The sequence below is a fragment of the Sturnira hondurensis genome, unplaced genomic scaffold (genome assembly GCF_014824575.4).
Source record: "Sturnira hondurensis isolate 20B ecotype Veracruz unplaced genomic scaffold, ASM1482457v3 Scaffold0003693, whole genome shotgun sequence".
NCBI classification, from domain to species: Eukaryota; Metazoa; Chordata; class Mammalia; order Chiroptera; family Phyllostomidae; genus Sturnira; species Sturnira hondurensis.
The window spans coordinates 9,171,562-9,194,769 of NW_028076324.1; the positions used below are offsets into that span (position 1 = coordinate 9,171,562).

The 23,208-nt window shown below is 52.7% G+C and overlaps 2 protein-coding genes across 14 annotated transcripts in view; one reads left to right on the forward strand and one right to left on the reverse strand.

Moving 5' to 3' along the window:
• Positions 1-6,924, reverse strand: part of PIP5K1C (phosphatidylinositol-4-phosphate 5-kinase type 1 gamma) — a 53,140-nt gene extending 46,216 nt beyond the window's left edge. For 7 of the 12 annotated variants that reach the window (XM_037042533.1, XM_037042531.1, XM_037042535.1 and 4 more), the window contains exon 1: positions 6,711-6,923. In XM_037042533.1, coding sequence (XP_036898428.1) covers positions 6,711-6,804 — 94 coding nt within the window. In that variant the 5' untranslated portion in view covers positions 6,805-6,923. Of the gene's footprint in view, positions 1-6,710 lie in introns of all 12 variants that reach the window. The other 5 variants (XM_037042526.1, XM_037042527.1, XM_037042530.1 and 2 more) reach the window with 1 other exon arrangement.
• Positions 6,925-10,447: 3,523 nt separating this feature from the next.
• The window catches only part of TJP3 (tight junction protein 3), a 31,236-nt gene continuing 18,475 nt past the window's right edge, over positions 10,448-23,208 (forward strand). The window contains exon 1 of one of the 2 annotated variants that reach the window (XM_037042538.1): positions 10,448-10,687. Coding sequence is in view for 1 of the 2 variants with exons in the window: in XM_037042537.1 (XP_036898432.1) it covers positions 19,065-19,082 (18 nt within the window). In the remaining variant the exon portion in view is untranslated. Of the gene's footprint in view, positions 10,688-18,894; positions 19,083-23,208 lie in introns of those variants that run through there. The other variant, XM_037042537.1, reaches the window with a different exon arrangement.

Consider the following 23,208-nt stretch of genomic DNA (forward strand, 5'->3'; position numbering starts at 1 on the left):
CACCCTTCCCCAGCGGTGGTCATCTCCTGATCTGCGGGCCTCCCCACCCCTGACTGAGGTGCACCCCGGGCACACCAGAGTATAGGTGGCACCTTCTGAATGGCACAGGCATGGAGGGAGCCTTTACTTTTGGCAGTTCTGTCTCCTCCGGGAATTCAGCCAACAGAGACAACCCTGCAGGTGACACTTGCGGAATTATGACAGCATGAGACTGGCCATGACCAAAAGTCTTCATCTGTCCAGCACCTTCAGAACGTATTACCCAAGCCGGGCTCCTCTGAGCCTGACTGGAGGCCCTATCAATAATACCACCGAAACCGTAGCCGTGGCCTAGAGTTTGCACGTGCACGTCTGCCAGGTGACAGCACCTTCAGGGTGACAACAGCCCCCATCGCCTGCATCTCTGGGTGACTACAACGAGCTCACTTCCCTGCTGACCTGCCAGGGACACTGGGCCTTAAGTGAGAAACGAGCCTCGGAGACAGTCCACTGAGCTACAGCAATGTCTGTCACACAGTGGGTCCTAAGCCACCCTGACTGTGAGAGGCCCAGGGTCCCCGACAGAGACGTGGCCCGGTCACACAGCCGAATGGGCTCATACCAAGCCAGCAGGCCAAGGGGCCCTGGGGGCAGAGTCCGGGCTGACCACGCTGCCCTGCACGTGGAGGCAGACAGCGCTGGCCCGGGCTGCCCAGCCTAAGTCATGTGCCTTTGCTCCCCGCTTCCTAAGCGGCTGGGCTCCGTCCTGAGCATTTCCTGGTCACTGATGCATCTGATCTTCATGTGAGCCAGAGAGGAAGGCATGTCTAGGATGCTGCTTTGCGAATGAGGAAACTGAGGCACAGAATAGCTGAACAATTTCCTCCCATGGCCGCAGGGACCCATTTCTTGGCTCTCCTTCTGTGTCTCTTCCCTTCTCCATCTACTTCTGCCCGCCCCTTGGTCCCCACAGTGGCTCATACACTGTACCATCTCCAAAACACTTCATGCGCTTCCAGCTATGACAGCTCCCAGTAGGGGGCACATAAGGACATGTGTGGGGAACATCACCCACAGAATGAGACGAAGCCCAAACCCCTAAAGCTTCGACAGCAACCCCATGCCCCCCTATCCAGGATGAAGATCACCACACATGTGCGTAATTCATGGGCAAGAGAAGGCAGACAATTATGACAAAATGTTCAGATTCCTTTCTTCAGTCAAAGACAGAGGTCAGTTCTGAAAACTTTTCTTTTCCACTGGTTTGGGCACCTGGGGCCACTTGGGACAGCCCTGCTCCCTCTGGGCTGGAGGTGCAGAGCCAGCAGGCTGGCTGGCTAACCCCTGGGTCAGTAACCCACCGGATCAGTAATCCCCGGATCAGGGCGGCCCCGTGGTTGGGGCTGTGAGTCCAGCTGGCAGCAGAGGGAAAATCCCCAGCGGGGTCTCAGCCTGCCTTGTCACATGCAGTGACGTGCAACTCGGTCACAGTGGCAGGATTTAGAAACATAAGGCCTGGGGGCCCAGGACCCCCCCAGAGCCTGGCCCTCCCCCTCTGTAAATACCTAGGTCACATAGGTGTCACTTAAAGAGTGCCACCGGGGCCTGCGGGCCTCACCTGTTTCTGTCCCCCTAAATCCTCGGGACCTCACTGCCCTCATCTACAGAAGAAACACCAAGGTGGAAAGTGGGGACCTTAATGATCAGGGGAACACTGTCCCAGATCAAGGCAGCACCCCCCAGGCCAAGCCCCAGGCCACCATGCCGAGTCCGTAGGCTCCACAGGGCAGCAACCCCCTCACCACTCCTCCCACATCAGTGCAAGCTCAGCTCCCCAACCTGCTCCTTCCTGGGCCCTCTCCCCACCCCCCACCCTGCACCCACACTCCCACCCCCATCCTCTGACCAGCCACCACCAACTCCAGGGTACACAGACCAAAACCATCCTGGGTTCCTCCTCTCCCTCACCTCCCTCCACCCCCATGCCCCACCCCTGGCCCAGACCCACCCCACCCTACCCCGAAGCCCCTCTCCCACCAAGCAGCCAGAGCACACTCCATAAACCTGACTGTGCCCCCTGCCCCGCTTCAACCCACCAGTACCACCAACTGAATGCAGAACAAAACTGAGGCAGAGCCAGGGCCTCCAGGGCTGTGTCTCTGGCCCCGCCCATCTCAGTCCCTGCCCCACACTGAGTTTCTGTTGCACAAAGAAATCACATGCACTCAGGCCTCAGAGCCTTTGCACGTTCCCTCTGCCTGAAAGCTCCACCCTCAGCTGCTGTTTCTCACTCCAGTCGCCTCCTCTCCTGCCCACCTACAACAGGCCCTGGGAATCCGCACGCCCCTCTGTCCCGCACAGTCTTACTCAGGGGTCGGCAAACATTTTCCATAAAGGACCAGAGAGTGAATATTTTCCACACCGTGGCTATAAGGCCTGTCTTGAGACTCAGCTCTGCCATTGCAGCGTGACAGCAGTATGGACAACGTGTGAGTGAATGGGCGTGGCCATGTACCAATAAAACTTCAGTGACACAAGCCAGCACTGGCCAGGATTTGTCCAGGGGACCACAGACTGCAGCCCCTGGTCTAATCTGTGTGCCCCACCCCAGCCCCACCAATCTGAGAGGCCAGAGGGCAGCAAAGGAATCCCCTGGTCAAGGGATGTGACTGCCCCAGGCACCCAGAACCCCTGGGGCCCACAGCGGGCGCTCGATGAATGTCCAGTAAGTACTAGTGAAGGACTGCGAGGCAAGTACAAGCGCTCATGTGCTCACGTGCCCTGGGCCCCATGGCATACCCCAGCTTGTGTCAGGCTCCACAAGAAGCAGTTTATGGCGTGCAGCCCCTTTGCCTTGCGTGTGGACCCGGGGAGGGAAAGCCCCAGCACTCACATGGAGTGAGGAACCCTTCTAAGGGCTCTGCACCTCCATTTACTCAGTCCAGCTCACTAGGAGGGCACAATTATCAAGTCCACTTCACAGATGGAGACACTGAGGCAGACTGTCCCCGCTGGTAAAGATGGTCCAGCCCCAAGGCCTCTCCACAGGGCAGACCAATGCTGCCAGTCCAAGTGCCTTAGGTCACAATTCCTAGAAAGTGGCCAGGGCGAAACTCACACTGGGAGCTTCCTGTCCCGTAAGGCCACAACTCACTCTCAGTGAGGGTGTTGCAATCCCTGGCTACCGTTTGCCCACAGCTACAGAGGCGGCGTCTAGCGGGGCTGGCTGCCCCACCCCAGGCATGCTAGCCCTCACTGTTCTTCAAGTATACCAGGCCCTTGCTTGCACTGTGCTGTCATCCTACCCCTCTCCCAGGCCTCCTTCAAATATCCCCATGCAGGAGGAGGTATTTCAGCAAAAACTTGAAAGAGCTAAGGAAGCAAATGACACAGATGTGAAGGACGAGTGTTCCAGGCAGCGGGAACAGACCATGCAAAGGCCCTGGGGCAGGACTCTGTCTGGTGTGTTGGAGAAGTGGTGTGCCATGTGTGGCTGGGGCAGAGGACGTGATCAGGAGAGAGGGAGGAGGTGAGGGCGGGAAGAGGATGGCAGCATGTCATGCAGGGCCATCTGAACCATATGGCTGTGAGCAGAGAAGGGATGGGATCTGAGTCACTTTTTAAGGGGAGCCTTCTAAAGTGAGCTGCCAGGAGCATGTGAAGTGATGGGGACCAGGCCAGCAACAGATGATGGGGCCGGACCAGGTGGACGCAGAGGAGGGGGAGAAGTAGGCAGATTCTGGGTCCATGCTGAAGGCAAAGCAGACATAACCAGCTACCACATTAGATGTAGGAGGGTTTGGGAGGCCTGAGAAGAAGCTGACTGTTCCGAGATACCACGGGAACAGGAAGAACAGGCGGGAAATGGCTCTGAAATGGAAGACCACAACTCAGCCCCAAAGTCCACAGTTTGGCCCCATAAAAGTGTCCAAGCCCCCAGGAACGAGGCACCCACACAACCCCCAAAAGCCAATGAAGAATCCCATCAGGCCTTCTCTGGACCAGGGCTCGGGAGCCCAGGCATTTAAAGTAACCAGATTCTAAACACCAACGAGATATCCGTTTCACCTCCCATCAGATCAGCCAAAATGATTGAGCTGATAACACCTGAGGCTGGCAAAGCCATGAGAAGACAGACAGTCTCTCTAGGCCCCTGCTGCACCTTCCTGGGAAGCCATCGGGTATCTGTGAGTCATTTTTCAATCTGCTGGCCCCTGACCCAGCCACTCCAAGTTGAGACTCCAACTTGTAGGGACTGAAGCACCCACATTCAAAGACAAGCCATTTACTGCCTGTAGCAGCAAAAGGCGACTCCAGAAACAGCCTGAATGTCCCTCAGCAGGAGGCTGGTGAATCAGCGATGGCTGGTGCCTAGGGCAGCTGTCGCTGACGTTCACCAAGCTCTCTCACCCCATGTCACAGATGGAGACACTGAGGGCTCAGAGAGGCTCAGGCATTTGATCTTCAGGGGAACCCAGGCAGTGCGACTCTGGGGTTCCCGCCCTCCGAGCCACAGTGCAGTATTCTGTCTCTGAAAAACTAATTGATACCAGCATGGGGGGAAAATCCAGACTATTACTGATTAAAAGCAAGCAAGTTACAAAATAACAGGTAAGTGCAGTGGCTCTCCCTCAGGGTGACTATCTCCAGGGGACACCGAGCCATACCTGGGATGCTCAGTCACAACTGGGGGAAGAAACTCCTAGCATCGAGTGTGTCAGGACCAGGGATGCTGCTCAACACCCTCCAGTGTCCAGTGCAGCTCCTTAAAACAAAAACTTTTCTGCCCGAAAAAGTCAACAGCGCTGAGAGGAAAGACCAGGGTGCAGCATGAGCCATCCCAGCGAAGGACGTGCAGACCCGTTTACATGTTGACACATTTATACGACAGTAGGAAGAGCATGGACAGCTATTACCCAAACGTCACAGAACTTAAGTCAAGAGAAGTGGGATTGGAGGGGGAGAGGCAGCTCTTTAAGGAAAGTAAAATAAGTAATTTGCTGGGGAAGGCAGATTTCTGTGGCTTTCAGTGACAGGCAGGGAGGGCCAGCCAATATCTTCCAGGCTGCATGTTCAGACCCAGCAAGAGCCAGGGGCTGGGACTTGATCTGTCCCAAATCAGCTCCCCTGGCCCTTGATAAGACAAATGTTTGCTCTGCAGCCTTCCAGTGGTCACTTAGTCTGCGGCTATTTTGTCTCTAACCAGCCAGACCAGAGGGCGGATGATGGAGGTTAGCAGGCTGAGAAAGAACCTCGCTGGGGCCTTCAACCATACGCGGTGCTAGTCTGGCAAAGGCAACAGCTGAAAGAAGGCGAGGAGACTGGATGGTCGGAAGGAAACAGGTCATCTACCAGACGGTTCCAAATGGCAGTGGGAAAGGAAGCAGTGGGAGTCTTCCGAAGCACAGGATTTATATCCTCTCTCTCTCCCTCCCTCTCCCCCCACCCCCTTCTCCCAACTCCCAGGCAGCAGAGCATCTCCCTGACTGCCAAGAAAGCTTCTGGAGGCCTGGGGGAGAAGGGGGATGGATGCCCATGTGGGTGTCTACAGGGCTCCACCCACAAGGGCTGCTTGGGAGGAGCACAGGGTTCTTTAGATCAGGAAACTTCCTATTTGGAGAGCTTGTGACCTCAACTGAGAAGGAACCGCAGTGGCTCTGAACTCCACCCCAGGGAAAGGCACGACGGGAGCTGGTGGGTATAGGCAAGGCTCGCTTGCTCCCCATACCAGCTCTGCTGGAGGGCAAGAAAAACAGGCCAAGAAGAGGGACACCACGAAGCAACCGCCCTACATGGCTACAGTAGACCCCCGTGTCCAGGGAGAAGGATTAGAAGGGCCTACTCTTCCCAGGTCTGCTTAAAAAGCCCCAACATGAAAGGTGCCTTGAGATGACATGCCCTTAGCCCCCTCCTGAGAGAGGAAGGTAAACTAAAACTCAGATAGGGAAGAAAACGACAGCACCCCAGAAACTGGGTCTAGTGACTTCCACAAAGAGAGATGAGACAGTCAGGAGGCTGACCCAGATGCCACAAAGACCCTCCCTCCTCCAACCCACTTGCCCCTGGCCTTCCTAGCCAATAAGATGTGCCCATAGGGCCCATTTATGAAGGGAAGGGGTGAGGCCAGGAAGCTGACACCAGCAAGGTGTGTGGCCCAGAGAATGTGTCCAGGCAAGAGGGCACATTTGAAACAGTGTCACCCCGTCATGCCCCACCTTGGAGACACGGCCCCCTCAATGGAACGGGAGTACTTCACCATTCCACACTCTCAGAGCAACGCAGCCACACCAAGACTGAAGGGACGTCGTCCCCAAACGCCCTCAGCAGGAGGCGGAACACTCACCCACCATGCGTCCTAAGTGAGGGGGGGGGGTCTTCCCCGCACGCTTTCAAAGCAGGATGCTCCACCTATAGCCTCTCAGAATAGGGCCCTGCACCCACTCCTGCCCCCAGGCCAGCGCCCCCAACCAAGGGATGTCCGAAATAGGCGGTGCCACTCCAAGCCACCAGGTGGAGCGTTCCAGCCTCCCTCCCGCCCCGGGCTGCGAGGCCCCCAACCCGGGAGTAGGGTGTTCCATCCCCCCGCGAGCACCCTGAGTGGAACGTTCCGGTGTCCCCGTAGCGGGTCTCGACTAGCCCCCAGCAAATGGACGGGACCACAGGGCCCCAGCAGGGGGGGCAGGCGGGTCCATTCCGTGAGAACTAAGGGACGCGAGGTCCGAAACCGTTACCTGACGCCGCGCTGCTCTCCGCAGCCCAGGTCACCTCCGAGGTCACGGTCCCCTCCTCGGCGCTCTCCGCCTCGTCCGGCACTTCCAGCTCCATAGCCACGCGCGCGGACCGACTAGCGAGCGGGCGGCCGGAGGTTACGACCCAAGCAGCGGCCGCCGCCGCTGAACAACAACCGCCGCCGGCTGCAGGGCGGAGGGAGGGAGCCAAGCCCAGGGACCAGGGGGAGGGCTGGGGACGCGGCCAGTCGCTGCGCCACGGCGCACCGCGCCTGCAGCCTATTGGAGCTCGGGGGCGGGGCCTAAGTGCGCCCGCGGGAGTGCCTCGAGCGCCCCCACGCGCCCATGGTGTGGAAGGGCAGCGCCATTCCAGTAACATTGCAATAGTACTATTATTATACATGAGATAGAAATACTTACAACTAATACATTATTTACCACTACATTATAAGCAACACAAACTACTGTTAAATGTTTTAATATGAGCAGTAATTGTAATATAATAGCGTTTGGTTTTCATTGTGCACAATATATAAATTATATGTGATATTATTGATAAAAATATTGTTAAATAAAATGAATGTATTATTATATAAATCATATTGATACTTAGTCCTGGCCGGTGTGGCTCAGTGGATTGAGCGCCGGCCTGCAAACCAAAGGGTCACTGGTTCGATTCCCAGTCAGGGCACATGCCTGGGTTTCAGGCCAGGTACCCAGTAGGGGGTGTATGAGAGGCAACCACACCTTGATGTTTCTCCCCCTTTTTCTCCCACCCTTCCCCTCTGTCTAAAACTAAACTAATAAAATCTTTAGAATATATAATGTACTAATATTATATATAATGTTATTTATAGTATAATGATAAGTATACATAATAATAATATTATTAAGTGCTAGCCTCAGAGCTAAAACCTTTGCATGGGATATCTCCATAAGTTAGGGATCTGTTTTCTTACCACTACTATATTTCCAGCACCTGACACAGAACCTTACACCTAGAAAACAATAAATATTTGATAATATTAATCAAGCAGATGAAAACTATTATCATCCCCAACAGGAGCTTAGAGAATCATGCAAAGAACCATGCTGTGAGTCAGTGTTGTTTATATGAAGAATAATTGTGTTACTACTGTTATTAAAGTCTACTGGTGAATTTATTAATGGCATGATTGGGTAGTTATTAATTGTGAAGTCATGATTTGGGAAGTAATAGATGCTGCTAATTGTAGTTTTACTCATAACTAATGATCTCCTGTGTGGGGGTGCTGGGCACCCCCCTAGTGAGGGACAGAGCTGGGAGGTTTTTCACCCAGGCCTGTCTAGTTCCAGAGACATGGCTCCTCATCACTGTCTAGGGTGCTGGGGAGGTGTCGCCTGGGAGTTTGGTAGAGATGCAGAATCTCGTGCCCTACCCCAGACCTCCTGCATCAGCAACTCTGAGTGAGGCCCCATCATCTGGGTCTCAGTGAGCCCCTAAGACAATCTGATGCCTGGGAGAGTCTGAGAAGCACCAGTTCAGACAACCAGAGAAGGACTGGGGGTTGGGTCAGTGATACGGGTCACAAAAACGAAAGAATTTTTTTTAAAAATCAACTTCAGCATTGATTAAATCTCTCCTGGTGGGAAGTCAATATAAAACTGAAAAATCAAGAAGTGGCAACACAGGCATTATTTGGAGATGAGGAAGTGAATGTCAACATGATTTAGCTTAAAAGAAGTTAAGGGGACAGAGCCTCCAGGAAGGGAGAAATTGGGAGGTAACAATGCCACTTGGCTGATTTTAATAAACCTGAATTAGAAGTCGACTTTTTATTTTTTATTTATTTTTAAAAATATTTTATTTATTTATTTTCTGAGAGAGGGGAAGGGAAGGAGAGAGGGTGAGAAATATCAATGTGTGGTTGCCTCTCATGTGTCCCCCACTGGGAACTGGCCTGCAACCCAGGCATGTGCCCTGACTGGGAATCGAACCACGATACTCTGGTTCACAGTCCCGCGCTCAATCCACTGAGCTATGCCAGCCAGGGCTAGAAGTCGACTTTTTAAAGTGCATGTGTGCAAAAATTTTACTTGAAAAATGAAAATGTAAAAAAGACCAAACCAAACCAGTACCAGAGTGTGAAACAGGAATGTATAGGCAGAGAATGGGGAGGAGAGGATGGGGCCTGAGTGGAGCCCCGGCTTCTGGATCTCTCTCTTTTTGTTTTTTAAGATTTTATTTATTTATCTTTAGAGGGAAAGGAAGGAGAAAGGGAGAGAAATATCAATGTATGGTTACCTTTCATGCATCCCCTGCTGGGAACTGGCCTGCAACCCAGTCATGTACCCTGACTGGGAATTGAACCGCGATCCTTTGGTTTGCAGGTCCGGCTCAATCCACTGAGCTATACCAACCAGGGCCAGATCTCTTGATTCATCCTCCCACTGCTCCTTTGTTCCAATTTTACAGGGTGCAAAGCTGAGGCTGCCTGGCTGGAGCAGGTTGCCTGGTTTCTGGCGCCCTCTCGTGGGTCTAGAGGCTGTTACCATCATCACTAGGTACCAAGTACAAGAGACCCAAGTGTCTTCCATCCCCTTTCCTACATTCCTTTTGTTCATTCATTCATTGATTCATTCATGCCACAAATATTTATTGAGGACCTACTGTGTACTAGACACTGTTCTAGGTCATGGGGATACAAGAGTGAGCAAGACAAAATCCCTGACCTCAATAAGGTGACATTCTAGAAGAGACAGATAAAGGAGCACCACACAGCAGGTAATTTCAGCTGCTCATAAACACTTTGAAAATAACACAGATGTGTTCAAAAAAGACAGGCTCGATATCTACCATGCATTAAGCACCTATTCCAGCACTGCCCAAGAGCACTACAATGCAAGGCAATTTAAATTTAAAATCCAAAATGTTATTTAAAATTTTCCAGTAACCACAATTTAAAAAGCAAAATAGAAACAGATGAGACTACTTTAACAATATACTTCATGTAACCTGACATATCCAAAATATTATCATTTCAACCTAGAGTGGAGATTCAAAATAACAAGCTGTCTTTTGGGGGGGCGGGTACTGCATCTTGCAAGCCCAGCATGTATTTTACACTTAAACACATCTCATTCATTGGAACCAGCCACCTGAGGGTAGCAGCTAGAAGCTAGAAGGTGCAGACCTACTGTGTGCCCTGTCCTGTTCTAAGCACTTTATGGACCTTCACTCATTTACTCAACTCTTCAAACCTTCCCCCCACCTAGGAGGTAGACACTAGTGTTTCCTCCATTTTTTAGGTGAGGAAACGGAGGAGACCCAAAGCTACCCAGCTGGGAAATGATTGAAGATTCTCCACATAGGAATCTGTCTGGTCACTCTGTAGCACAGAAACAGAATTTGCTCTCAGATCTGCAGAGCAAGAAGAGGCCAGCCCTGCCGCAACCTACCAGATAGCACTCCTGGTGGAAGGCACGGCAAAAGGCTTGGCAGTTCTGGCTATAATAGGAGCAGAGGGGAGAGGGGGGGGCTAGCTAGGAGGAGCTTCATTTATTTATTCCTTAATTTACTCAACAAATCTTTCTTAAGGACCTGCTTCCATGTGCTGGTTCCACTGTGGACGTCAAGGGCCCGGGGGTGAATGGCACACGCAGGGCAGGACCCAGCGTCCCTGGCCTCTGGGTGAGCAGGGGTTAAGGCCAGCTGCTGCCACGTGAGAGCACCTTACGACAGAGCCACACACCCAACCAGCCTCCCTGCCTCTCTCACACTGCCAGTTCGCCTGTGCTTGTCGTGCGTTGCATGTTGCCGCGCTGGTTCCACCTGGCAGGGGACCTGCTAGCCTGTTGCTACCACAAGAGAGGAAAAGTTGAGCAAACAGGTGGGGAGGCCGGAGCTCAAACCTCAGGTTCCCTCCCCACCCCCATGACAGGCGAGCACCCAGGCCTCGACTCCTGCTGCCTGCCCAGAGGCAACTCAGCCTCCTAGACAGGTAAGTCCCTGCTCTGCTCACCATCCCGAGGCCCTGGCTGGGACCAGAGTCCCCTCTGTGGGCACCCAGGATCCCAGATCACCTCCCCCCAGCTCCCCGGAAAGCAGGAAACTGACCCTCCTGTGTGGGCATTTGACATAGTTTCTAAAGGATTATCTGGCTGGCAGTTACGGCCTTTGGCAACCAGCCCAGGATGCCAGAGCCAGGACCTAAAAGGGTCATTGTTGGCCCAGGTGGTGCCAGGGGGCCGAAGGGGCACAGGCTGGCCTCTTTGATTCTCCAAACCAAGGACAGGAAGTCGGGCAGGGAGGTGGCAGGTGGGCAGCCTGGCATTTGGTCAATGTGGGGGCTCCCTGGAACTTTTGAAGAGGCCCCGATTCTTCTGACAACTGCATGGGCTTCCCACCACCACCTGAACCTGCAGGAGCTGGGGAAGCGGTCAGGGAAGTGGGTCCTGGGGTCAGCCGCCTTACCTTGTTTCCCTAGATTCCTTCTCTGGGTAAAATCTCTGGCACTGAAGTGCAGGAGAGGGTGGGGCGGGGTCGAGCCAAAGGTTGTCACAACAGTCCCCAGAGTTGTCCGCAGGCAAGGAGCCAGGATGGTCTCTGGGCGTAGGAAGCCTAGAACTGGAGAGGAGAGGGGTCAGTGGCAAGACATTTTTCTGGGTCATTTGCTCTCAGAAGTACAGGACAAAGGGAGCTTCCTGGGAGCAGTGTCTGATTGCACCTCAAGTCTCTTTGTCGGGGACCAAGTGGGTCCCTGGAGGCTGGGGCTGGGAAGGCATGGGCACCTGAGGTGAGGGGCCCTGGGCAGGCCTGGCATTTGGGATCACCCCAGGGCACCATGGTCATGGAGCTCTCAGGGAGGAGAGAAGGTTGTGATTTGGAGGGTTGTGGGGTTGAGGGGAACACATCTCAACTGAGACAGCCTCTGGCCATTTCTCCTGCCTGGACCTCAGTTTTCTGCTCTGTAAAATGGGTGTAAGACCCCCACCGTGTAGCAGGGCTGCTGAGAACAGTATATGATAGGGCTGGTAATAGATGCTCAGTCCTGTGAGGGTCACGGGGAAAGGCGTCCCACTCAAAATCAGGTCTCAAAATGTCGAGCCAGCTGCTTCCCTATTTTACAGAGGTCAAACCCTGGCTCAGAGAGGGTCAACCACTTGCCCAGGGCTGCACAGTAAAGTAGGGCCGTGGGGAGGTAGACATCAAATGTAGACAGCAGGGAGGTCTGGGTGCTGCCCATGCCCCCTGACCAAAGCCCCAGGCTCAGCATCTTGTAAAAGTCCTTCCTGCCTCCCTGGTTCAGTGCTCAGTGAGGCCCTCTGAGTTCTGGGGAAAGTTCACAGTGGAGAGTGTGGGTGCTGTTCTTCCTTCTTGGCCTGGCCTGGTGCCAGGGGAGTGGTGTTTGCTCAGAGTGGAGCCTGACACCCTTTGGAATGGACTGAGATTGGTGGGAGATGTGACTGGGAGGAGGAACTGCCCAGGGCCTGAACCTGCGTTAATGGAGCAACTACTGTGTACCTGTTCTGGGCTTTGGGGATTCAGCAAAGGTCCCTGATCTTGTGGTGGAGGAAGATAGAGAAGAAGCAAGAGACATAATAAGGACAAACTATATTCTAAATTGTATCCTGGGTCAGAGGAAGGTCACTCTGAGAGGAAAAAAGAAGTAAAAGAGGCACAAGTAGTAGAGATGAAACAGGCGGGAAGGTATTTTACAATTTTTTTTAATCCTCGCCTGAGGATATGTTCATTGATTTTCAGAGAGAGAAGACAGGCAGGGGTTGGGAGAGAGGGAGAGAGGAAGAGAGAGAGGGAGAGAGAAAGAGAAAAAGAGAGAGGGAGAGGGAGAGAGAGAGAGAGAGACACCGACATGGCGCCTCCTGCAGGCACTCCAACCGGGATCCAACACTTTAGGGCTTGGAATGACACTCCAACTTATTGAACCACCCGGCCAGGGTTTTCTTTACAATCTTAAAGATTCGGGAGAATTCATTTGAGCAGACTCAAAGGCAGCACTTGGGGCTTTCCAAGCAGAGGTAACATCCTGTGTAAAGGCCCCGGGGCAGGACCTTGCCTGGAACAGCGAGGAGGAACAGTGGCTGGAGCAGAGTGAGTGACCCAGGGAGGAAGTGAGGGCAGGGAAGGGGTGGGGGCAAGACAGGGCCCTGTGGGCCTTGGGGAGAACCTGGGCTTTTACCCCCAAGAGGAGGTGGGAGCCCTGGAGGGCTGAGATCAGAGGAGGGACTGGGTTCGTCTCAGGTGTTCACAGGTGTCCTCTGGTGGCCGTAGGGAGGACAGACTGTGGAAACAGAGGGCAGGAGCCCCGGGACCAGGGCTGAGTTGACTGCGAGGGTCCAGGTGGGGAATGATGAGACTGGACCAGGTGGAGGCAGAGGAGAGGGGAGAACTGGGCAGATTCCGTAAAGGTTTGGGTAGAACCACAGCCTTTGCTGATGTGTAAGAAATAGACTGGGGTCTCAGGGTGATTAGTAAGAAAAGTGGGAGGAGTGTTCTGGGGCTTGAAGACTTCAATGGGTGAGTAGAACAAGTAACTGGGAGGGAGGGAGGACTCTGAGGGGGGAGCCTTGGGTGCCAGTATGGAGCCTTTGGGTGTTACAGTGTTAAAGGATTTTTTTCAAAAAGTTAAAACATGACTTTCACACTAATATAAAACAAAGAGGTGACCTTGGTCAGATAGCTCATTTGGTTAGAACGCCGTCTGATACGCCTCGGTTGTGAGTTCGATCCCCGAGTCAGGGCACAGACAAGAATCAACCAATGACTGCATCGATAAGCAGAACAGCACATCAGTGTTTCTCTCTCTCAACCTCTCTTTCTCTCCCTTCCTCTCTCTCTCAAAAACCAATTAAAAACAAGGTGCTTTATGAGTTTACTTAACTCATCAATTAATGTGGGAACCAGTCAGCTTTTACAGCTGGTTCAAGGAAAAGTGTAAAGAAACATTCCTGACGCAGGGCATCGAGAGTGCTGAAATGAATTTACAGATAAATTCAAAACTGGTCAGTAGTCACAGGGCAGTCATCTGTGGTCTCCACGGGGCAATGTTAATTTGCATTTCCATGGACAAGAACCGTCTGCAATACCACTGGTCTCCTACCATTTACAGGGCTGTGAAATAGTTTGTAGTGATAACAAGCACAGAGGACTTGGGAGGGTAGCCGGAGTCTGGCATTAATAAATTTCTCAATAAACATGCTTTGAACGGATGCCAGGGAGCCGTGGAAGGTTTTTGAGCTAAAGCCACAGCTCATTCACTGCACATTCGTCGGTGGGGCTATTTGTTGCATGTCTGCTCTCCCTGCTGGTCTGTGAGCTCTATCGCTGTAGCATCCCTAGTGCCTAGAACAGTGCCTGGTATGCAGCAGGCACTCAATAAATGAATATCGTGAGCAGAGTCACCTAATATTCTGGACAGTGTAGACAGGCAAGTGCTGTGTGCTCTAAGAGGACAGGTTCCCAGGGTGTCAGGTTCAGCCACAGAGCAGATAAAGACTGTCACCGTGGGGGCCACGGGAGACCTTTAATGGGAGAGGTCAGAGGGAAGCTGTCCTGGGGTAGCAGTGTGGAGGCCAGACTGAAAACACAGACTGTAACAAAGTTGTCAGGGGCCAGGGTCCTTCCTCCGGCAACTGCACNACAGGCAAGTGCTGTGTGCTCTAAGAGGACAGGTTCCCAGGGTGTCAGGTTCAGCCACAGAGCAGATAAAGACTGTCACCGTGGGGGCCACGGGAGACCTTTAATGGGAGAGGTCAGAGGGAAGCTGGCCTGGGGTAGCAGTGTGGAGGCCAGACTGAAAACACAGACTGTAACAAAGTTGTCAGGGGCCAGGGTCCTTCCTCCGGCAACTGCACAGGACAAGTCTTGCTATAGACAGTTTCAGGGGCTCTCCCTCCAGCCCCGGGGACCCCATAATTCACCTTTGTGTTTTCCCACTGGGGCTGCGTCCCTCCTCCTGGTCCACAGTGGGGAAGGAGGCACGAGGAGCGCCCAGGCAGACCTCACCGGGCGCCGGCTGCATGCCGGACGCATGAGCATCCGAAACTTCCTAAGGACACCACTCAAAGTCGGAGCCAGGCTGCCATTATACACATGGGGAAACTGAGGCAGGAATCAGAAGGGCTGGAATTCATGCCAAGCTTAGCAGCTCCCTCTCCTCAGAGCTTCCTCCTAGAGCCTCAGCACCCTCCCTGAGCTCCGTCTCGCTGTGTACTCTATTTCAAGCTTCTGGAAAGGTCTACGGGCACTCCTCGCTTTCCCTTTCCTCCTACATCAAAGTGCTGTCACTAAGGCACACCAGGACCCCGAGTTACCAGCCTCTAGGGCATTGCTCAATCCTCTCGGGCTGCGGCGCTGCCTTGGGGAAGTCCACCACACCCAGAATCTGCCCTTCCTGAGACCCCAGCACCCTCCTTCTCTTCCACACTCTCCTCAGACCCAAGACCCAGTCCAACCACGAGGAAAACATCAGAGCAACCCCGTGAGGGCGTTCTGCTGAGTCTCCGGCCATTCTCACCCAGACAGCGAAGGTCGTGGGACAGGGGGATGGAGCTGGAGGACACATGCTGGCCAAACGCAGTGGGGCACCCTGGAGGGGGTCCGGGGCGGCAAAGGGACTTTAGCAGAATCTGGTTACAATCTGGAGTTTACTTAATGGTGAACTTAAAGTAGCAATGCTGCTTTCTTAATTTTCACAAGTATGCCAAGGTCATGTACAACGTTAGCATTGGGGAAACCGAGTGAGGAGCATATGGGGACTCTCCGAATTATATCTACAACTTTTCTGTAAATTTAAAATGGTTCCAAAATAAAATGTTTATTCTTTAAAAAAAGAGGCGACATCTTACTGGGCCTGCTGGTCTGACCTTCCTGGTCCTCCAGCTTCCGACTCCCCCAACTAGTTTGTTTTCCCTCCCAGAAGTCACCAGAGGGCGCCTTCGAGCACCCGAGTCAGGTCCCACCCTGGCCCCCTGAGATATATCTCACCCGCAGCAGCAATCAGACAGTGCCTGTGAGCACCAGAGTCCCATCCCTCCTCCATCCACAGCCCTCCAGGGCTCCCTACAAGGGAGCCTCCTTACAAGGCCCACAAGGCCTTGCATGACCTACTCTGTCCCCTCCCTGCCCACACCTCCTCCTCTCCCCTTCACTGACTGCTCCAGCCACACAGGCCTCCTCTCTGTACCTCCAACATGTCAGGCATGGTCCTACCCAGGACCTTTGCATGCACCATTCGCTTCACCTAGAACACCTTCCCCCAAATCTCCCCATGGCTTCTCCCTCACCCCCTTCAGGTCTAACTGTTTCTCTGTTCTCACCTAGGTTCCTCCTACTAAATTCAGTTCTCATCTCAAAGGCCACCTCCTCAGAGAAGCCTCCCGGTGCCGCTAGCCTAGGTCATGTCTCCCTGCCAATGCTCTCAGAAGTCTACATTGTACTTTTTACTCAGGATTTGTGATGATTCCATTGCTATCTACCTCCCCTGAGGATCCTGGGCTTCCTTTAGAGCAGGGACTGGGTCTGTGTTGTCAGTCTTGTGTGTATACAGTGGGCACTCAACGAATGCTGGTGATTGAGCCATAGCCCAGACAGGCTGCAGAGCTGCTTCAGGACATTCTTGGGTTCTGGTTTGACCTGTTAGGCCACAGATGACCTCAGCCTCCTATAGCACAGCAAAGCAGCCTCCACCAGGGAAATCCCAAGCCTGGGAGTAACGACTTCTACCCCTCTGGGCAGCTGACATCCGGAGAACCTCAGCCCAGCCTCTGCCCTCTCTAGGACTCAGTTTCCCCACAGGTGCTCAGAAGGGGCCACGCAGTTTCAACCTGCTGGCACTTCCAGGACCTTGCCTGTCCCTGCATCCTTCCCCCACTCCTCACGCCACACCTGCACTGCCCTTTTCTGGTTGAAGTTGGCACTGCAGTTTCAGGTGGGAAGTTAGTCCCCATCACTGCTTCATACACTTAGTGTAGTAGGGGCTTGAAACATTTTTGTAGCAGGAATGACTGAATGAATGGGAAAATGAAGACCTGGCTGAGGTGAATTGATGAAAAATGGGAATGGGGGCCTCAGTGTCAGTGCCCTTCTCCCATTTGAGCACAGGGTCATCTGATGGGTGCTAGGGAGCTATTGAGGGCTCTTGAGCAGGACACAAAGATGTGAGATCAGAGTGGTGGGTGGCTGGAGGAAGATCATGTGTCCTGAGATTGTTGTCCTCTCTTGAAGAGGGGTTTAGAGTGGAGTTTCTTTACTCCAGTGCTATTGACATTTGGGTTCAGTTCATCCTCTGTCGGGGGGGCATCCTTGGAACTGTGGGGTGTGGAGCAGCACCTCTGGCTTCCACCCACTTGATTTCAGGAACACCCCCGATTGTGACAACCATAGCTATCCCCAGACATTGTCCAGTATCTCCTGAAGGCAGAATCACTCTACAGTGAGAAGCATTGACAGTGAAGGGTGTGGGTCAGACAGCCAAATCCAGCTCTTGCTGGTCAGGCTGCCACTTGACCCATCTGGCCTCAGTTTTCTCAGCTGCAAAATGGGCACATGAATATCACGCATAGTAGTGGCTGGAGTAGAGCAAGCACTCAATAAATGTGAGCCAACCATCTCATTTCCATGAATTCAACCCATTCATTCTATAAATAATGGCACTGAGACCTGGCAGCACTGAGATCTGGTGGCACTGAGTGCAGGAATTCAGGATGTCCCCCCCACAGCTTCAGTCACCTCCAGGCCACTTCTCTGATTTGCCAAACTTGTGTACCAATCAATAAGTCCTCCCAAGTAATTGCAGTCACAAACTCTTATGTGTGTGTGCCAGTGGGTAACTTATTTATAATTTTCCTATGACTCATTAAAACAAATACACAGCCACTTTAGAAATGTTTGACTTCATTCTACCTAAAATCATTTTGTTTCTGTGCCCTGTGTGCTAGTCTCTGAAAGTAACATTGAGAAAGGCTGGGCTTTCCTCTCCAGCCCTGAGGTACCAAGTAGGTCTTCAGAGGGGACTTCTGCTAAGGTTTATTGCTTCGGTGGCATATGGGACCCTTGAGGGGCCAATTCTGGCTGACTGGGGTCTCCAGACTAGTGTTTTTCGAGAGAACTGAAGTTGGGAAGTGTGAGAAGTCAGGCTTGGAAGCCTCAAAGATTTTAATTTTGTTGTCTGTCTTTTTCACTTGACAAACTCTTATCCAACATTCAAAACCCCAGCTGCAATGCCCCTCTTCCAGGAAATCTTCCTTGATCTCCCAATTTCTTCCGTGCCTTCCCCTTCCCAAAGTCTGGTGTTTCTTTCTACACAGTCTTGAGTGGATGAGGCTGGGAGGGGGCCCTTATACCTAGATCTGCCTTTTCAGCCTTGGAATGAGGTGGTGTTCAGGATGAGCTAAGCTTCAGGGCCTCAGGAAGTTGCTTTTTTTTTTTTTTTAAATCAGAAAGGAATGTGGGTGGAGCCACTGCCAGCTCCACCCTTCCAAGTGATTTCCTCCCTTACTCTCCCCTGGATGGAGGATTTCGTGCCTTGGGGAGGTCCTTCCTAGACCTTACCTTAGGCCCCTGGGCCCCTGAGGGTGAGGCATATCTAGGAGAGAAGGAGGAAGTCCGACCTTTACACCCTGGAGCCTGAGGAATTTCCTCCCGCCCCGCCCTTTTCTCTTGGGGGCCCAGCCCAGTGTTGGGTGTGAAGACAGAGCCAGGCCCCAGTGGGGGCAGCTTTGCATCTTCAGAAAGTCCATGCTGATGCCCTCTCTGGGCCTCAGTTTCTTTCCCCTCTGTGAAATTGAGTAAGCCTCCCAGAGATGGGGTGACTCGAGAAGGAACAGCCCTATGCTCTGGGGGTCTCTAGTTCTCAACTAGCTTCGGATCTATTAGGCCTCCCAACTGAACCTCAATAAGTGTCCCTTCCTCTGGTAGAAAACCTACAGAATTGCAGCACCATTCCGAACACGGCCATCATTCTTGCCGGGTCTTCCCTGCAGCCTTGCCAGGCCTGTCTTTGGCGTCGACCGCTGGCTTGTGCTAGGCTGGATGGAAAACCCGTTCCGGTATTCTCACATAGGGCCTGGATTCTGTGATAAAGCGGCAGGGGTGTGGGCGGGGGAGAGGGTCGGGGAAAAGGCGGCCTCAGAGGCGTCCAGGAGGCGTGTCGGGGCGGAGGCGGGGCAGGTAGAGGACGCGGAGCAGGAAGGCCGGCAGGTGCAGCCCGGAGCGGCGAAGCGGGCGGGAGCCCGTGGAGTGCCGGACACCTGCTCCACTGTGACCCTCCCAGCCTTCTCCCTCACCCCAGGGTGGGGACTGACTCGTGTTTCCCGGCTCCCCTGGGACAGGGGCTCGGGAGAGCCCCGGAGTGGACCATGGCGGTGAGATTCCAGGCGAGTAGCCCGCCGAGAGTGGGAGGGGGAGGGAATCGAGTTGAGGTGGGGCTGGGGCTTGGACCCAGGAGCCCTGATCACCCTCTGCCTGTGTAACAAATGGGGAAACTGAGGCCCAGAGGCCTACGTTGGCTAGCCCGAGGCTGCTCTGCGAGGCGCGTCTGCACCCCTCCACCCCAAAAGCTGCCTTCATTACCCAGTAGACCTGAGTTCAAATTACTACTTTTCTGTGTAACTTTGGGCCAGTGAGCAAACTGCTCTCTGTACCTCATCTATGGAAGTGGTGATCGTCATTTTAAAGAAAGGTGGAGAGGATTCTAAGAGGAAAATGTGTTTTAAGCTCCTGGCATGTAGTAGGTGTTCAGTAAAAATGTTTACTACATTCACAGTAGAACTGTTGGCAGTGACTTCATGTGGGCTTGTGGGTTTGGTGAATGCAGCCAGGCTGCTGGACAGGGAACCACCATTTGTTGCTTGCTTACTGTACACAGAGCTGGCAACCTGCGTGACCCTGTGGAGACAGAGGTCAGGGATTGAGAGCCCTCTTACACTGGAGCAAATTGATGGGGTTGTGGGGAGGGGATCCCCGTGTCTCTCTTTTAGGGAACTTTGCCTTCGAGGATGGAGCTTGAATTGAGTCCCACACAGTGTTGGGTTTTAGATTGGCCTGGAGGCGTAAGCTGAGGCTTAAGGAGCTACAAGGCTTCGAGGCCACACTACCGGAAGCTTTAGGGTGGGGCAGTTCTGGTTCTCTGCACCGCCTTGCAGCCTTGGGTAGCCTGAATCCCCTCACCCACTTGAGTACCACCCCCCTACACTCTCCCCAACCCCCTGCACCACTGCCCTACCATTGTTCCTGGAGGTGGGGACTGAGAGGGAAAGAGGACCTCAGCCTGGGAGCCGCTTGCCTGGGGCTGTTTGACTTGATAGGACCTGTCCCTCCGGTTGTCTCCCCTCTCAGGTATTTGCAGTGTTTGTGTCCAGCAGCAGCATGTAGCTGGAGTGGGGAGGGAAGGACAAGATGAGAAGAAGGCCCAGGCCCCACCCTCTTCTGAGCTGGGGCACTGAGGACTTATTTCCTAGAGGAAGAGGCCGTGGCAATAGGGATGTGAAGGATGAGTAGGAGTTTGCTGGGGAGTCCAGCATGTGCAAAGGCCTCAAAAGGAGGGCGTAGGAGGTGCTCACGACCACTGCCATGGTACCCAGAGAGACAGCCGGAGAGGAGAGACCAGACACTCCCAAACTGATGCTCAAATAGGATAATTTCAGATGGTTTTGGATGCCATGAATAAAACATTATAAATAAAACGGGGAGGAATGACAGGGTGCTAGGGAAGATTGGCCGGGGCCCTTCTTTATCCAAGACCCAGGTGGCAGAGGCCGAGGGTATGCTAGTCCTGAGAGGGTGTCCCAGGCATAGGTGACAGGCAGGGCAAAGGTTTGGAGGTGGACCAAGCTGTGGCGGGCTGAGGGGTTAGGCTTGACCCCCCGAAGGCCTCCAGTATCCACGGTGAACCCACACGACAAGATGGGGCAAGGCCAGCCACCTGCACCTGCCTCCCTCCAGGGGCTCTGGTTCCCTGGGGGCTGTTTCTCCAAATAAGGCCGAGAAATACAAATTCTGGGGGGAATTGAATAACACAAAGTATAAAATCAAAGCAAGTAAAAAGATTCTCTGTTTTGAAAAATAAGTTCAGAAGAAAAAAGTCTAAGAATGCTGCAGCCAGGTAGTTAAGAGCCAGGGTGTGGGCAGGCTGCCCAGGTTCGCCGGTAGGTTACTGAACCTCTCTGGACCTGTCTTTCACCCCCTGCAAGGTAGGAAGTGCAGCAGTACCACTTCCTAAGGTTATTCAAGATGAAATGGGTGGGCAAATGGACAGTACTCGGTGGCAGCCATTACTGGATAGTGTTGCTTATTAAAATGATACAGAGGACTTCCAGCCAAGATGGAGGCGTAGGTGGAAACACTGTGCTTCCTCGTACAACGAAGTTTAAAGACAACGAACTTTTAGTAACAAAAACACAGCCAAAACATTGAAAATTGAACTGTATGGAAGTCCGACAACACAACAAACCACTCAGCCAGACAGGTAAGAGGGGTGGAGTCAGCGGCGGAGCGGGGTTGGGCTGGAAAGACCCTTCAACCAACCAACTCAGGAGCAGAGGCGGTTGGCGGATCCCAGGCATGGGGTGGCAACAGGCGGACCCAGTGAGGGCACAGGGTGGCTGGCTGGCTGACTGCAGTCACACATTCGCACGCAGGTAAACCAAGTGAAGGAGTGAACAGTGAGACAGATGGCTCAGGCTAGGGCCCCAGTGGGAATTAGAGCCTGAAAGCATCAACTGGAAAGACTTTCTCGGGGTTGAGGGGCCGGGAGAGGCTCCCAGGCCCACAGAGAGTTTGTTAGAGAAACCCACAGGGTCCTGGAGAGTACACAGGCCCACACACCCGGGAACCAGCACCAGAGGGGCCCAATTTGCTTGTGGGAAGCCGCAGAGGGGACAGAAATCTGAGAGAGAGCGAAGCAGAGCAGAGCGCCATTTTTTTCCCCTCTCTGACCCCGCCCCCACATAAGCGTCACAACCCAGCGACTGGGTCGCCCGGCCCTGGTGAACACCTAAGGCTCCACCCCTCACACATAACAGGTGCCAACAAACCAAACGTTATGACTCAAGAACAGCTCAAAGCCCCAGAGCCTATAATTCTAAGTGACCAAGAAATAGCCAGCCTTTCAGATGCACAGTTCAAAATACTGGTGATCAGGATGCTCACAGAATTGGTTGATTTTAGTCACAAATTAGAGGAACAAATGAAGGCTAAACTAATTGAAATGAAGGGAAATGCACAGGGAACCAATAGTGATGGAAAGGAAACTGGGACTCAAATCAAGGGAGTAGACCAGAAGGAAGAAAAAAATGACCAAACATAAAAGAATGAAGAAACAAGAATTCAAAAAAATGAGGAGAGGCTTAGGAACCTCCAGGACATCGTTAAACGTTCGCTCCAACATCCAAATTATAGGGGTACCAGAAGGGGAAGAGGAATAGCCACGAGTGGAAAACTTATTTGAACAAATAATAAAGGAGAACTTCCCCAATCTGGCAAAGGAAATAGACTTCCAGGAAATCCAGGAAGCTCAGAGAGTCCCAAAGAAGTTGGACCCAAGAAGGAACACACCAAGGCACATCATAATTACATTAGCCAAGATTAAAATGAAGGAGAGAATCCTAGAAGCAGCAAGAGATAAGGGGATAATTACCTACAAAGGAGTTCCCATCAGACTGTCAGCTGACTTCTCAAAAGAGACCTTACAGGCAAGAAGGGGCTGGAAAGAAGTATTCAAAGTCATGAAAAGCAAGGACCTATATCCAAGACTATATCCAAGACTATTCTATCCAGCAAAGCTACCATTTAGAATGGAAGAGCAGATAAAGTGCTTCTCAGACAAGGTCAAGTTCAAGGAGTTCACCATCACCAAGCCCTTATTGTATGAAATGTTATAGGGACTTATCTAAGAAAAAGAAGATAAAAAATATGAACAGTGAAAGGACAGCAAACTCACAGTTATTAACAACCACACCTAAAACAAAAGCAAACCAAGAGGACAGCTAGATCAGGAGCAGAACCATAGAAATGGAGATCACATGGAGGGTCAACAGGGGAATGGGAGGAAGAGAAGGGGGGAGAAGGTACAGAGAATAAGTAGCATAGGCAGTGGGTAGAAAATAGACAGGGGGAGGGCAAGAATACTATGGGAAATACAGAATCTAAAGAACTTGTGACACATGGACATAAACAAAAGGGGGTGATGGTGGGGGAGGGGTGTGCAGGGTGGAGGGGAATGAAGGGGGGGAATAGGACAACTGTAATGGCATAATCAATAAAATATATTTAAAAATAATAATAAAATGATGCAGAGAAAGGCCATGGTATTATTACGCCTCACAATAACTGCCAACTCCTGAGTCTCTCAGCTCCCTCTGACTTGGTACTCCCCTCCTGCACCTCAGCCCCGAGCGATGCTGGCGGGGGCCCAGGCACCCATTTTGCAGATAAGGAAGGTGAAGCCAGGAGAGGCAGCACAGCAGCCAGCAGAGGGCAGACAAGGGATGGGAGCCTTGGCTG